Below are 13790 nucleotides of genomic sequence, written 5' to 3'. Positions count from 1 at the left end.
TGTGCAACAGACTTTGGACCTTGTGGGGTCAACCTACCATAGATCTGTTTGCCACCTCCATAACCAAGAGACTTCCGCTTTATTGTTCCCCTGTTCCAGACCCTGCAGCGGTTCATGTGGATGCTTTTCTTCTGAACTGGTCCCATCTCGACCTGTACGCATTCCCTCCGTTCAAGATAATAAACAAAGTTCTGCAGAAATTCGTCTCGCACGAAGGGACACGGCTGACGCTGGTTGCTCCCCTTTGGCCTGCAAGAGAATGGTACACAGAGGTACTTCAATGGCTAGTCGACTTCCCCAGGACTCTACCTCTAAGAGTGGACCTTCTACGTCAACCACACGTAGACAGGTTGCATCCAAACCTCCACGCTCTTCGGCTGACTGCCTTCAGACTGTCGAAAGATTCGCTAGAGCTAGAGGCTTTTCGAAGGAGGCAGCCAGTGCGATTGCCAGAGCTAGAAGAGTTTCCACTCGTAGAGTCTACCAGTCTAAGTGGGAGGTCTTCCGAAGCTGGTGTAGAGCCAATTCAATATCCTCTACCAATACCTCTGTGATCCAAATAGCTGACTTCCTTCTACATCTTAGGAATGAGAGATCCCTTTCAACACCTACGATTAAAGGATATAGGAGCATGTTGGCCTCAGTTCTCCGCCACAGGGGTTTGGACCTGTCTTCCAACAAGGACCTTCAAGACATTCTCAAGTCTTTTGAGACGTCTAAAGAACGTCGTCTTTCCACTCCAGGCTGGAATCTAGACGTAGTCTTAAGGTTCCTTATGACATCTAGGTTCGAACCTCTCCAGTCAGCTTCCTTCAAGGATCTTACCCTCAAGACTGCTTTTCTCGTTTGCCTTGCAACAGCTAAGAGAGTCAGTGAGGTTCATGCCTTCAGCAAGAACATTGGTTTCACAACCGAATCTGCAACATGTTCTTTTCAGCTTGGATTCCTAGCAAAGAACGAGCTTCCTTCACGTCCTTGGCCTAGATCGTTCGAAATACCTAGCCTCTCCAACATGGTAGGTAACGAACTAGAGAGAGTTCTTTGCCCTGTCAGAGCTCTCAAATATTATCTGAAGAGGTCTAAACCTATTCGAGGACAGTCAGAAGCCTTATGGTGTGCCATCAAGAAACCCTCGAGACCCATGTCCAAGAATGGGCTTTCGTACTATATAAGGCTTCTGATCAGAGAAGCACATTCTCACTTAAAGGAGGAAGACCTTGCATTGCTGAAGGTAAGGACCCACGAAGTAAGAGCTGTAGCTACTTCGTTGGCCTTTAATAAAAACCGTTCTCTGCAGAGCATAATGGATGCAACCTATTGGAGGAGCAAGTCAGTGTTTGCATCATTTTATCTGAAAGATGTCCAGTCTCTTTACGAGAACTGCTACACCCTGGGACCATTCGTAGCAGCGAGTGCAGTAGTAGGTGAGGGCTCAGCCACTACATTCCCTTAATCCCATAACCTTTTTTAACCTTTCTCTTGAATACTTTTATTGTTGTTTTTTTATGGTTGTTACGGTAGGCTAAGAAGCCTTCCGCATCCTTGGATTTGGCGGGTGGTCTATTCATTCTTGAGAAGCGCCTGGGTTAAAGGTTTGGTAGAGGTCCTTTAGTAGGGGTTGCAACCCCGTGTACTTTGGCACCTTTGGGTTGATTCAGCCTCCAAGAGGAACGCTGCGCTCAGTAAGGAAGACGAACTTTAAATAAAGAGGCAGAGTAACGGTTCTATTCGACTTCCTTACCAGGTACTTATTATTTCATTGTTATTTGAGATAACTGTTATATGAAATATGGGATACTTAGCTATCCTTTAATCTTGTACACTGGTTTTCACCCACCTCCCTGGGTGTGAATCAGCTACATGATTATCGGGTAAGTTTAATATTGAAAAATGTTATTTTTATTAATAAAATAAATTTTTGAATATACTTACCCGATAATCATGATTTAATCGACCCTCCCTTTCCTCCCCAGAGAGAACCAGTGGACCGAGGAAAAATTGAGGTGTCGTCAACAAGAAGTACTATAGTACCTGGCCACAGGTGGCGCTGGTAAGTACACCCCCTTCTAGTATTGTGATAGCTGGCGTATCCCTCCATAGAATTCTGTCGGGCAACGGAGTTGACAGCTACATGATTATCGGGTAAGTATATTCAAAAATTTATTTTATTAATAAAAATAACATGTTACGGAAATTGGGTGGTAATCAGCTGGGCTAGAGCTACCACACACATTTACTAAATGGAGTAGCATTGCCAATCTCCAACAAGTGCTAAAAGACCCTACTCTTGCTAATGCACAGAAAATAACAGATAAATTAGGAAGTAAGAAATCAGCAGGTTTTATAAAAAAAAAAAAAAAAATGAAAAATACCATAAATGTCTACACCTCCATAGGCTTCAAGTTCCATGAAGAGAGTTTTGATTATAATAGGGCTAGTTAGTTTAGCCTCTGGAAAATAGGAATGAGGGAGGTCAAGTCTCTCATTACTCTGCTTACTCCTAGACACATCAGCCAAAAGGGTTGCCTTTTCCTTTGGACAGTGAGTGACAGAGCCATCTGGTTTTAGTAAAGGAGGAACTGTTAAGTCTACACCAAAGAGTGCAGATTTAATGGTAACTGACCATTTATAATCCTGGATTGTACCAGAAAGGGTTTCTTTTATGGTTAAATTGTATTCTTTTTTAGTTGAAGCATAAACTCTCTGTGCAACACCTCTTAGCTGAGTATAGAAATTCAGAGTAAAATCTGATGTGTTACCCTTTCAAAGATGATAGGCCTCCTGTTTTTCCAAATGAGCACTTCTACGGTCATCATTGAAGCATGGTTTGTCTCACTCAGTACAGTACCTTAGCACACGAGAAGGGATGCACCAATTATGTTGACCAGATTCTCATTGAAGAGAATAACAAGCTTAACAATTTTATACAATTGTGACCAATTCAAATTAATGAATCTCTCAAAATTCTGCTTGTGATTTTATATATATTTTACATGAGTGACACATCAGGGACAGACTGCTCAGTCTTAATTATTAATGAAATGAAGACATGATCAAATGTCCCTATTGGAGAACCAACCTTACTTGTTGTAACACCAGGGAAGTCAGTGTATGCTAGGTTCAAGCAGTTACCAGACTTGTGAATAGCTTCATTTATGATTTGCTCATAACCTGATTCAAAGGCAAAGTCCAAAGATCTTAAGTCAGGGCAATCAGTATGAGAAACAGAATTTAACCACTTCCTATGTTGGGGGTTGAAATCGCCAACAAATAAAAGAGCACTTTTTATCATCTTGTATCTTAGCCATTATGACAAGAAGACATTCAGAAATAGAATCATCCATGTCTGGATTCCAATAGATTGAATACAAATAAGTTATGCCTCCCACAAACTTTTATTACCTGAATCTCATGACATACACATTTATAGGAGGACTTATGAGAAGCAGGGTATTCAGTCCAAATATGCATTGCCATTCCCCTTGCCCTAGGAATGGCATCCCGTTTAAAAAATATTGGTTTCTTAAAACCTCTGATGAGCTCAGATGAGTGCCTTATTTGAGAAACCAAGGTTTCTGTGCATAATAGAATATCGTACTGTCTGGAGGGAACTGTAAGGTCTAGAATATTGTCATGCAGTCCATAAGTATTTCAATATAGATGACACTGGTGAACTCTAGGACGTACTGGTCGCATATATTGCTCTATGAATCTAGACAAAATAAGAATTAAAAGCTTTAGAGGAGTTTCACCATACTCAAAAACAAATTTCACAATAATGATAACAAAGACAATATGTACAGGAGTCATATAACCCATAGGCTGAAGATAATATGTCGGGTAAAATTGGTCAACATGGCAGAGACGACACACCCTGCAAGGCTAAATACCGTCAGGGATAGCCACTTCAATTGAAGGGAGGACAGTAATGATGGTTTTGAAAATGAATATCACAAAGGAAGGTAAAGAAACAGATAGGGTAAAGGCAACATCTTTATAAATCACCAAGCATCCATGGCCCTGTCCAACATGCCATTTTAAGAATGGCTGCTTGCTGTTGCTGCTGGTGTCTGGGAACAAGGGCCTGCTTCAGCTGCTCCTCGGAAGGCAAACCTGCCAAACCCAAGGAGGTCCACCCGTTTCACTAGGGGAAATAAAAGGACCTCTTTTTCCCTAAAATTAAAGGATCACCACCCTTCTCCGATTGGCCCCCGTAGGAGACCAGTGGAGAAGAGTCGGAAGGAAGAGCACCGGGATTGGAAAAAGGAAGTCGGGCCTTCCTTATCTTCGAGGATGACCCCAAGCCTGAAGAATCCCTTTTTTACTTTTTCCTCTTCCTACAGTACTATACATCTTCCACTGAGAGGGCAACCACTTCCGACACTAGTTGCAGAGGGATGCCTGACTGCAGGCAGGACAGAGCTGATGAGGATCTATGTCCTTTATACTCATGACCTGCAGCACTCCTGGAGACTTCTGCAGATCCATTGGCATCCTTAGCTAACACTCAAAAAGTCACTAACATGCGGGAAAAGATAGTTATAGTTATCTTCCAATATTCACAGCCAGTGAGAATATCTGTTGTCACTGATGACTGGAGTTGAATTCAACCTGGAAAAGCTAATTATGTTATTTTTGCACTTGGTAAATTTTTTAATTTTTTAAGTTGCATGTGAAAAGATAAAAAGTATGAAACAAGTAAAGCTAATTTTGCTTAGACCTTTGAGAAGTTAATGATGGTTTTGTGTAAAGAGAGATGATGAAGTTCTTTGTGTAAATATAAAGTTACTGTATAATGGTTATAAATAATTCAACACTTAACATGCCTGTAGTATACACGGTTTAAGTTGACAAGTAAACAAATGCCGGAGTGTACGCAATTTTAATTTTTTATGTTTTGATTAGTTATTCACTTACATGCTATACAATGATTATTGTCAAATTTAAGTGTCTTAACAGTCCAGTAATGGTAAGAGGTGCAGAGTATATATAATAAGCGAGTTACATGTATAATGACTTTTATTACTAGCCAGTGTAAGGTGTGTTACAGAATAACCTCCCATAACTCAACAAGGCTGTGGAACTAAAGGTGCTGAACTATTGATGGTGGAACTGTATTTTAAGGGCTTAGATTTTTTCTTATTCACAAAATTTTATTAGCATTATTCTAAACAAATCTGTCATTTAACAGATAGGGAAATAATATGAGGCCTTTTAGCATTTTAGCATGCTTTATATGATGATTAATAAGTACTATACAATGTATTGTGTTTGTTTGTATGTCCACTGTATTTCACCATTTGATTTGAAACTATCAAATTGTGGTATTAATTGTTATGAAAAACTAGTTGTACTTTTTTATACATGTACAGTATAGCATGGAGCACTTGTAGATGCCGGATATTGATCAAATGCCCCATGAAAAAAACTTAGCTTTTTAGTACTTTGTTGCTAACAAATGAAATCTTTAGAATAATGTGTTGCCACTGCATTTTTACTTCCAGGTTGATAAACATATTCGAAGACTAGATTCAGATTTAGCTAAATTTGAAGCTGAAATTAAGGAAAAAGCTCTCAACAATAATAAAAAAGAAGAGGAAACCAGCACTAAAAAGAGTAAGTAGAAATTTTGTTTGAGCGTACTTGCAACATTCATGAAAGGTGTTATCAAGTAGCCATGAGGAAAGTCAAAACTGCTCATGAAGTATCTGTATATTCAAATTTAAGAAAAGATTGTATGTAAAGCATAATGTCTTAAAACCATGAAAATATTTTATTTCTTGGAAATTTTTGGTTTGGACTTGAATGTTTTATTATTTCAACAAGTTTTACCCAACATTCATTGAGCTTTATAATATGCAATAGCAGTTTGGTTTACAAACTCAAAATTAGTAGACTAGTTCTGGGTTTGTATCTTATCCAGTACCTTGAGAACTACTGCTACACCTACTAGTTATCAGAGGCTGCAATCTTGGGGTTAATTTTATTCGGTCAGCAGCTTGATGTACAGTATATCTCATTTATTAGTTTTAATTTTGTTAGAGAGAATTTTTCAAGCCCTTTATTAGGACTTTACTTGGTTGTATTAAGTAAATATTCAGGTATGCCCTCTAAATTAAGATTTTGTTAAGTCTGTAATCTCAAACAAGATAGGCTTTGCCTGTTAAGCCAAAGAGTATATTATTAATAGAACTGATGAGTGTAGGGTTTTCTAGGTTGAATAATATTAGATTTAACTACTTATAGGATCAGATGGAGGCAAGAAAATATAATTCAAAGAGATTTATAGGTAAAATTTCATGTTTGTCAGATGGTAGCTTAGCTAATGACCATATTTCGTTTGATGTTCCTATTCTCTCTTTAGTGCAAAAAGATAACCTTTTAATGGTAATTCTATAACTTATTCCTTATGTTCCCAGTTCTCCATCCCTGTCTCAAATGCCCCTCACTTATCCTCCAGATAATTTCCTGGCCCTTCACTTTTGGATTTGAGCCTTTACAATTCCCATAATTTAGTAGAACTTGCTCCAAAGCCAAAATAGACAAGAAAATTTCAAGTGTGTAATGCAGTTTATTTGGTTTTAGCTATGGCTAGGTATTTCAGTTCAGTAGGCATTCCTTGCTGTATGTCTGTTTCTATATACAGATTAGTGTACGTCAGATTATTTCTCTCTATCTATTTGCCATTTCTTCCAAGAAGAATCTGTTCACATTGTATGAAACTGTAGTAGCTTGGCTATGAAGGTGGCCAAAAGGCGAGCTTGAAGCAGGGGAACTGTCCATTGTGAAAGTGTGCATGTTGTAATGTGTGTAGTGGGAGGGCTCCCACGTATATGCCATGTTTAGGAAGGGGGGGAATATTTATACAGGAAATACGCCCTGAATCTTACCTCATTGGTGATGTGGAACAAAAGTTGGAATGACTTTGAATACAATTTTGGAAATACAACAATTTATATAGAAACAGAAAGAGGGTAAGGAAGTAGAGCTATTTATTATGAAAATATGCCAATAACAAATAAGGTAAAAACCCGTTGAGATACTTCTGCCAGAGAGTTATGGGGTCCTTTGACTGGCCAGACAGTACTACATTGGATCTTTCTCAATGGTCATGGTTCACTTTCCCTTTGCCTATGCATACACAGAATAGTCTGGCCCATTCTTTACAGATTCTCCTCTGTCCTCATACACCTACAACACTGAGATTACCAAACAATTCTTCTTCACCTAAGGGGTTAGCTACTGCACTGTTAATTGTTCAGTGGTTACTCTCATCTTGGTAAGGGTAGAAGAGACTTTTAAGCTGTGGTAAGCAGCTCTTCTAGGAGAGGGACCTCCAAAATCAAACCAGTGTTCTCTAGTCTTGGGTAGTGCCATAGCCTCTGTACCATGGTCTTCCACTGTCTTGGGTTGTAGTTCTCTTGCTTGAGGGTACACTTGGGCACACTATTCTATATAATTTCTCTTCCTCTTGTTTTGTTATTTTATTTATTTTTTTTTTTTTTTTTTTGTTATGTGGGGGCATAACAACAATTAGAATAGCGCCAACGTATCCCTGCATGTCGTAAGAGGCGACTAAAAGGGGCGGGATGAGGGGGCTGGGAACCCCCTCTCCTGTATTATATACTTCTGTGAGACATCAAAGAGGTGGAGTTGGTGAGAGAGTAACTGCTCCCCGCACTCTAGTTTTGGGGTGTCTGAATGTGCGTGGATGTAGCATGATAGAGAGTAAAAGATGTGATATTGGAAGTATGTTTAGGAATAGAAGGATGGATATATTGGCTTTGCGTGAGACAAAGATAAAAGGGAAGGGTAAAGTGATGTTTGGTGAAGTGACTGGTAAGAGTATTTGAGATTGAAAGGGGAGGAGCAAAAGAGGGTGTGGCTTTATTGTTGAGTGAATGGATGACAGGTAACATCGTGGAATGGAAGGCGATATCATCTTGGTTAATGTGGGTAAGGGTTAGGTCGGTTAGGGAATGTTGGAGTTTTGTAATTACGTATGGGCCAGGTTGTGAGAGAAGTGAAATAAGAGCGGAATGAGTTCTGGAATGAATTAACTAGGTGTTTAGGAAGACTGAGTAGAAGGAATTGTGTAGTTGTCATGGGTGACTTAAATGCTATAGTGGGCGCTGGAGAGGTAGAGGGTGTCATTGGGAAGTATGGCGTACCAGGTGAAAATGAGTGTCTTATTGCCTTATTCTATGTTTGGGTTCCCCCAGGTCCCTCAGTGTGAGGCACCTCATATATCCACCAGAGAGTTGCTTATGCATCTTCCAGTCTTGGATGGTCTGGGATGCATCTTAGGTATTTATCGAGCTTATTCTTAAACACATCTACGCTCACTCGTGATATGTTTCTTAGATGAGCTGGCAGCGCATTAAATAGTCGCTGCATTATCGATGCTGGTGCGTAGTGGATTAATGTCCTGTGCGCCTTCCTTAGTTTTCCTGGTATAGTTTTTGGCACTATTAATCTACCTCAGCTTGTTCTTTCTGATAGTTTTAGGTCCATGATTTTTTCAGTAATTCCTTCCATGCTTGTATTATCATGTAGTGTTCTCTTCTCCTTTCTAGACTGTATAGTTTTAAAAATTGCAGTCTGTCCCAGTAGTCAAGGTCCTTAACTTCTTCTATTCTAGCAGTATAGGACCTTTGTACACTCTCTATTTGTGCAATATCCTTTTGGTAGTGTGGGTACCATATCACATTGCAGTACTCGAGTGTACTACGTACATAAGTTTTGTAAAGCATAATCATGTCTTCAGCTTTTCTTGTTTTAGAATGTCTGAATAACATTCCCATTTTTGCTTTACATTTAGCCAACATTGTTGCTATTTGGTCATTGCATAACATATTCCTATTTAATATTACACCAAGGTCTTTAATTGCTTCCTTGTTTGTGATTGTCTCGTTATTAGGTCCCTTGTATGCATATGCCATTCCTACTCTGTTTCCGTAATTTATTGATTCAAATTTATCGGAGTTAAATACCATCCTATTTATCTCCGCCCATTCATATATTTTGTTTAGATCTCTTTGTAGTGAGTTCCTATCTTCATCACAAGTAATTTCTCTATTTATTCTTCTGTCATTGGCGAAACTTCTCACTACAGAATTTTTAACATCACAGTCTATGTCTGAGATCATAACAACAAACAGCAGTGCAGCTAATACCGTATCCTGTGGCATGCCAGATATTATCTGATCTTCATTTGATTTCTCGTCATTTGCAACCACTATCTATTTTCTGTTTTGCAGGACGTCTTTTACCCATTTTCCTATCTTTCCCACAATATTATGCTTTTTCATTTTTTTCTCTTAATATATTGTGGTCTACCTTGTCAAAGGGTTTTGCAAAATCTAGATAGATCACATCTGTGTCTTTTTCATTTATCATATTTTTGTATATGTTTTCATAGTGTGCTATTTGTTGGGTTTGTGTACTTTTTCCGGGCACAAAACCGTGTTGACCTATATCAAAAAAAATAATTTTTAACCAAATGATTCATTATTTTCTTTTTTATTACCCTCATATACTTTCATGATATGTGATGTTAGACTAACAGGTCTATAATTGCTTGCCTCTAGTCTTGATCCACTTTTGAAAATAGGGGTTATATAGGCTAATTTATGTTTAACATATATCTCGCTCATGTCTACACTTTGTCTTAGCAGTATTGCAAGCGGCTTCGCGATAGTGTGTGCAGTTTTTTTTTAACAAAATTGCTGGAACTCCATCTGGTCCGGCTGCCGATCCATTTTTAATTTCGCTTATAGCCTTGACAATATCTGCTTCATTAATATCTATATCCGTTAGATATTCAACATTTTCTTCTCTCATTTCTGTTTCATTATTCTCATTCGCAATTCTTGGCGTGAACCCACTCTTATATTTTTCTGCTAATATGTTGCATATTTCCTTTTTTTTATTCGTTATTCGTGATTCAATTCTTAGAGGGCCTATTCCTAATCTCCCTTTATTCATCTTTTTGCATAGGTGTAAAGTACTTTGGTTTTTTTTTTTTTATATTTTGAAGTGTCCTTTCTTCTAAGTCCCTTTTTTCATTTTCTTTCGGTGGTATAATGTTTTGTTCTGCATTTTCTATCTTACTTTTTATTTCCATCATTTTCCACACATTTTTTTCTTTTGCAAGATTTTTCTTCCACTTTCTAATTTTATGAAATGAGATCCTTCTGTCTCTTGGTATGCATGTCTGTTGTTAATTGTTTTTTTTCGGTACATGATTTTCAACAATTTTCTCCAGTATTTTGTACAGTATGTCCCTATTTACCTGTATACTATCACTTACGAACACATTTTTCCATTCTTTGTTCAGTTCTTTATTTATTTCTGACCATTTTATATTCTTACTATAAAAATTATATTTTCCATATCCTTCCCAACGTTTTGTGCTTTGATTATCTCTGCGATCACTTGCTTTGGAATGGACTTAATTCTACGACATTGTGGTCTGAAATTCCCGTGTTATACACTTATTTCTTTTAACATAATTCAGCTCATTCACAAATACTAGATCTGGGACATTTTCCTTTCTTGTTGGAATGTAGTTTATTTGTTGCATATTATGTTCTAATAGTATATCTTGAAGCTTTTCAAATTGCCTCTTATCTTCTGCGCTACTATTACTCTCTTTTTTATATGTATACATACAACCACTTTCTTCTATCCGTTTTTTCCGATCCACGAAAGGAAAGTTAAAATCTCTGGATAGAAGTATATTCCAGTCTTTATGGTTTCTACATATATCATCTATTTTTTCTATTATTATGTCAAACTCCTTAGTATTTGGGGGTCTGTAAACTACATTATTCAATAGTTTTTCAAATTCAAATTCTACCGCAATCAATTCATTCTGTGTTGCTCTATTTTTCACAGACTTTTCCTTGATTTATGTCTCTTCCATATATTGCGGTTCCCCCTTGATTCCTATTTGTTCTGTCTGATTTATGTTTGGTAACCCTTTATCTGGTCATCACTGCCAGTCTCTTGGGAATACCATGTTTCACTTACATTTAATACATCTATTTTTTCAATTTGGGTTAGTTCTTCTAAGAACTTTATTTTCATTTTAGAGTTACTTGTGACTAAACCCTATGCATTCATCACTATTATGGTTTGTGTTTCATCCCCGTTATTTAACATTGGTAATATGGATTTTCCCATGCTTCCTTCCTGTTCTGATATGATGTTCTTTTCATTTCCAGGAATTCTGCCTTTAAAAATTCCAACTTTTCTATTATATTTGCTCTTTCGCCTTCATATTTATTTTTGTGTGTATACCTGCAATTATCCACATATCTGCACCAATCCCTGGAATTATAGATGCATTCTTTGTAGTTGGGCTATAAATGTGCATATTTGGGTTGAAAGGCATCATATCTTGGGGCCTTTTGTGAAAAGCGCGGTATATACTTGGCTGTTCTTTTGTTTCTTCTTTTGTTTCATTTTTGCTTTCATTTTTCTTTTCTGTTTGCTGGGTTTTCATACTTTCATTCATGGTTGCAGGATGCAGGTATCGACATTTTTTGTTGAAATTGCATCCTTTTCCATCTTTTAGGTTTTTTCATATTTTTGGATGGAGATCTCTGCATTCATCTCCATATCTGTCCAAATACGCACATTTACCATATATAATCCATAATTATGGCATACTGTATCTTTGGATGCTTGTAGTAACATCTTTCGCCAAATCTTTAATTCCCTCTTTTCAGCAAATTGCAGACTATATCTTTATTTTCTTTTCTTTCTTGTTCTTGCTCTTCCATAAAAGTATGTAAGTCCGGGTAGATCTGTGGATTTACGCCATATATCCGAAATCAATTGTAATAGTGCTGTTATTGCGAGGTTCTACTGTTACAGTATGTGTACAAACATTTCCCAATGCAGAATGACTGAAGTGTGATGTCAACTATGTCATAGTCTATGCTGTAAAAAAATGAAAAATTAACATTTGTGATTTTGTTTGTGTAAAGTTAGTCTAACAAAATTATTTATATTTAATCTTTAATCAATATTACTTGGACATTTTAATTTTGTTATCAAGCTGGAGAGCTTTGTAAAAGGCTGATTATAACAGTCAAGTTTGACTTGTGGTATCATCTTAATAATAATGGAATATTAATTTAATTGTCTTACTTTATTTTAGAAGGAAGAAAGAAAAAGGAGGACAAAGGGAAAAACAAGAGAAAGAGTAACCAGTCTGACGAAGAAGAAGCGCCACCAAAACCTGGTCGCAAGAAGCAGAAAAAGAAAGTCGAAACGGAATCTGCTATTGCATCTGTACTCCCTGGTCTCTCTATTGCTCACCCGTCAGATGTATTGGACATGCCTGTGGATCCTAATGAACCCACGTACTGCCTCTGCCACCAAGTGTCGTATGGAGAGATGATTGCCTGTGATAAAATGGATGTGAGTTTCAAGTTTTATTTTACTACCATTATTGTTTTTATGGAGTTGATTATTATCATTAAAAGTAACTGGGTCAAAAGGCATTAATATTTATACTGAAAAGATACCTGTTAAAATTTAGTGGATCATATTTTATGCTACTATTATCCTTTAATGATAACAAGGCATTGGGTATATATGGTAAAGATTTCATTAGCTTATCTAAATAATTTATTTGATTACTTTCTACTTTTCTTTCAGTGTCCAATTGAGTGGTTCCATTTTGCATGTGTTGGGTTGACAACAAAGCCTAAAGGAAAATGGTATTGTCCGAAATGTTCGACAGAGAGAAAGAAGAAACAACAACAATAATTTTAAAAAATCAACATAGGTAAAAAAATATTAATATAGGCAGTTGTGATATTTATTTTTATCGAGATTTAATAAGGAATAGTTTTGTTACAAATGGGAATTTTTTATTGTCGTTTTACTGAATTGAAATGATCTAATTTAATATAGTACATAAATTAATAGCGTTTCTATAGCACTATAAAGAGAATTTTATTGGAATTTTCATAGCACTAAGAAAGTTTTAATCTTTAAATTTTTTTTAAAACAAAACGAAGGTTTTATTTAAGGAGAGACATTTCAATTTTGTATCCGTTATGTGAAAGATGTAGAATAAATCTTTTTTTTTAAGGTTTCTTCAGTATCCTTACATTGACTTCCCACATAGAGGTTTACTATTTGTATATCTAACAATGTAGCATTATAAAATGGGTGATAATACAGTCTATAGGAAAAGGAGCAAGAAACACTGTATATAAAATTAATTTATTAATACAGTAAAAATGGAGATTGACATTAATTGGAAACATTAAATAAGGTATGGTTAAGCTTGATGGAAATTATTTCACATATCACACAAAAAGGAACCCATGTCATTCATGAGGGTTGTTTCCCGGCAACAAAGACCAGAACCTATTGTTTAAATGACTAGCACAACCTATGCAGTGTGTGTCACGTATGAGTGAACATTATATTAGCAGCTACTAAACAATAGGGCATATGGTATATATAAATCTTGTCAGTGGTCCCTATATTAACTATTATAGTGCAAAGCAGTATATACTTTTACCACAGGAAAAAAATTCTTATATTTTTTATATACATTACAATAAAAGCAGCATGTAATTAGTATTGTAAAAGACAATGTCAATTTGAGAGATAAAATGAAATACAGTACTCAATTTTATGGTTTCCTTGGAAAGATAGACTGTAGCAAATTACAAATTTTCATATTCAATGCCACAGATTGCTATTGGGAAAACACATGCTAATATGGACAACGCTCTTCACGCATATTGTTATCACCAGTT

At 36.6% G+C, this 13790-nt stretch overlaps 1 protein-coding gene across 3 annotated transcripts in view; it reads left to right on the top strand.

Moving 5' to 3' along the window:
- Ing5 (inhibitor of growth protein 5) overlaps positions 1–13019 on the top strand; it is a 48347-nt gene extending 35328 nt beyond the window's left edge. For all 3 annotated transcript variants that reach the window (XM_068372173.1, XM_068372172.1, XM_068372169.1), the window contains exons 4-6: positions 5505–5616; positions 12170–12432; positions 12673–13019. In XM_068372173.1, coding sequence (XP_068228274.1) covers positions 5505–5616; positions 12170–12432; positions 12673–12783 — 486 coding nt within the window. In that variant the 3' untranslated portion in view covers positions 12784–13019. The remainder of the gene's footprint in view (positions 1–5504; positions 5617–12169; positions 12433–12672) is intronic.
- Positions 13020–13790: the final 771 nt, after the last annotated feature.

Source organism: Palaemon carinicauda, chromosome 4 (genome assembly GCF_036898095.1).
Source record: "Palaemon carinicauda isolate YSFRI2023 chromosome 4, ASM3689809v2, whole genome shotgun sequence".
Lineage (NCBI taxonomy): Eukaryota > Metazoa > Arthropoda > Malacostraca > Decapoda > Palaemonidae > Palaemon > Palaemon carinicauda.
Note: the sequence above shows the minus strand (reverse complement) of the source record. Positions and strands in the feature narration are given on the sequence as shown.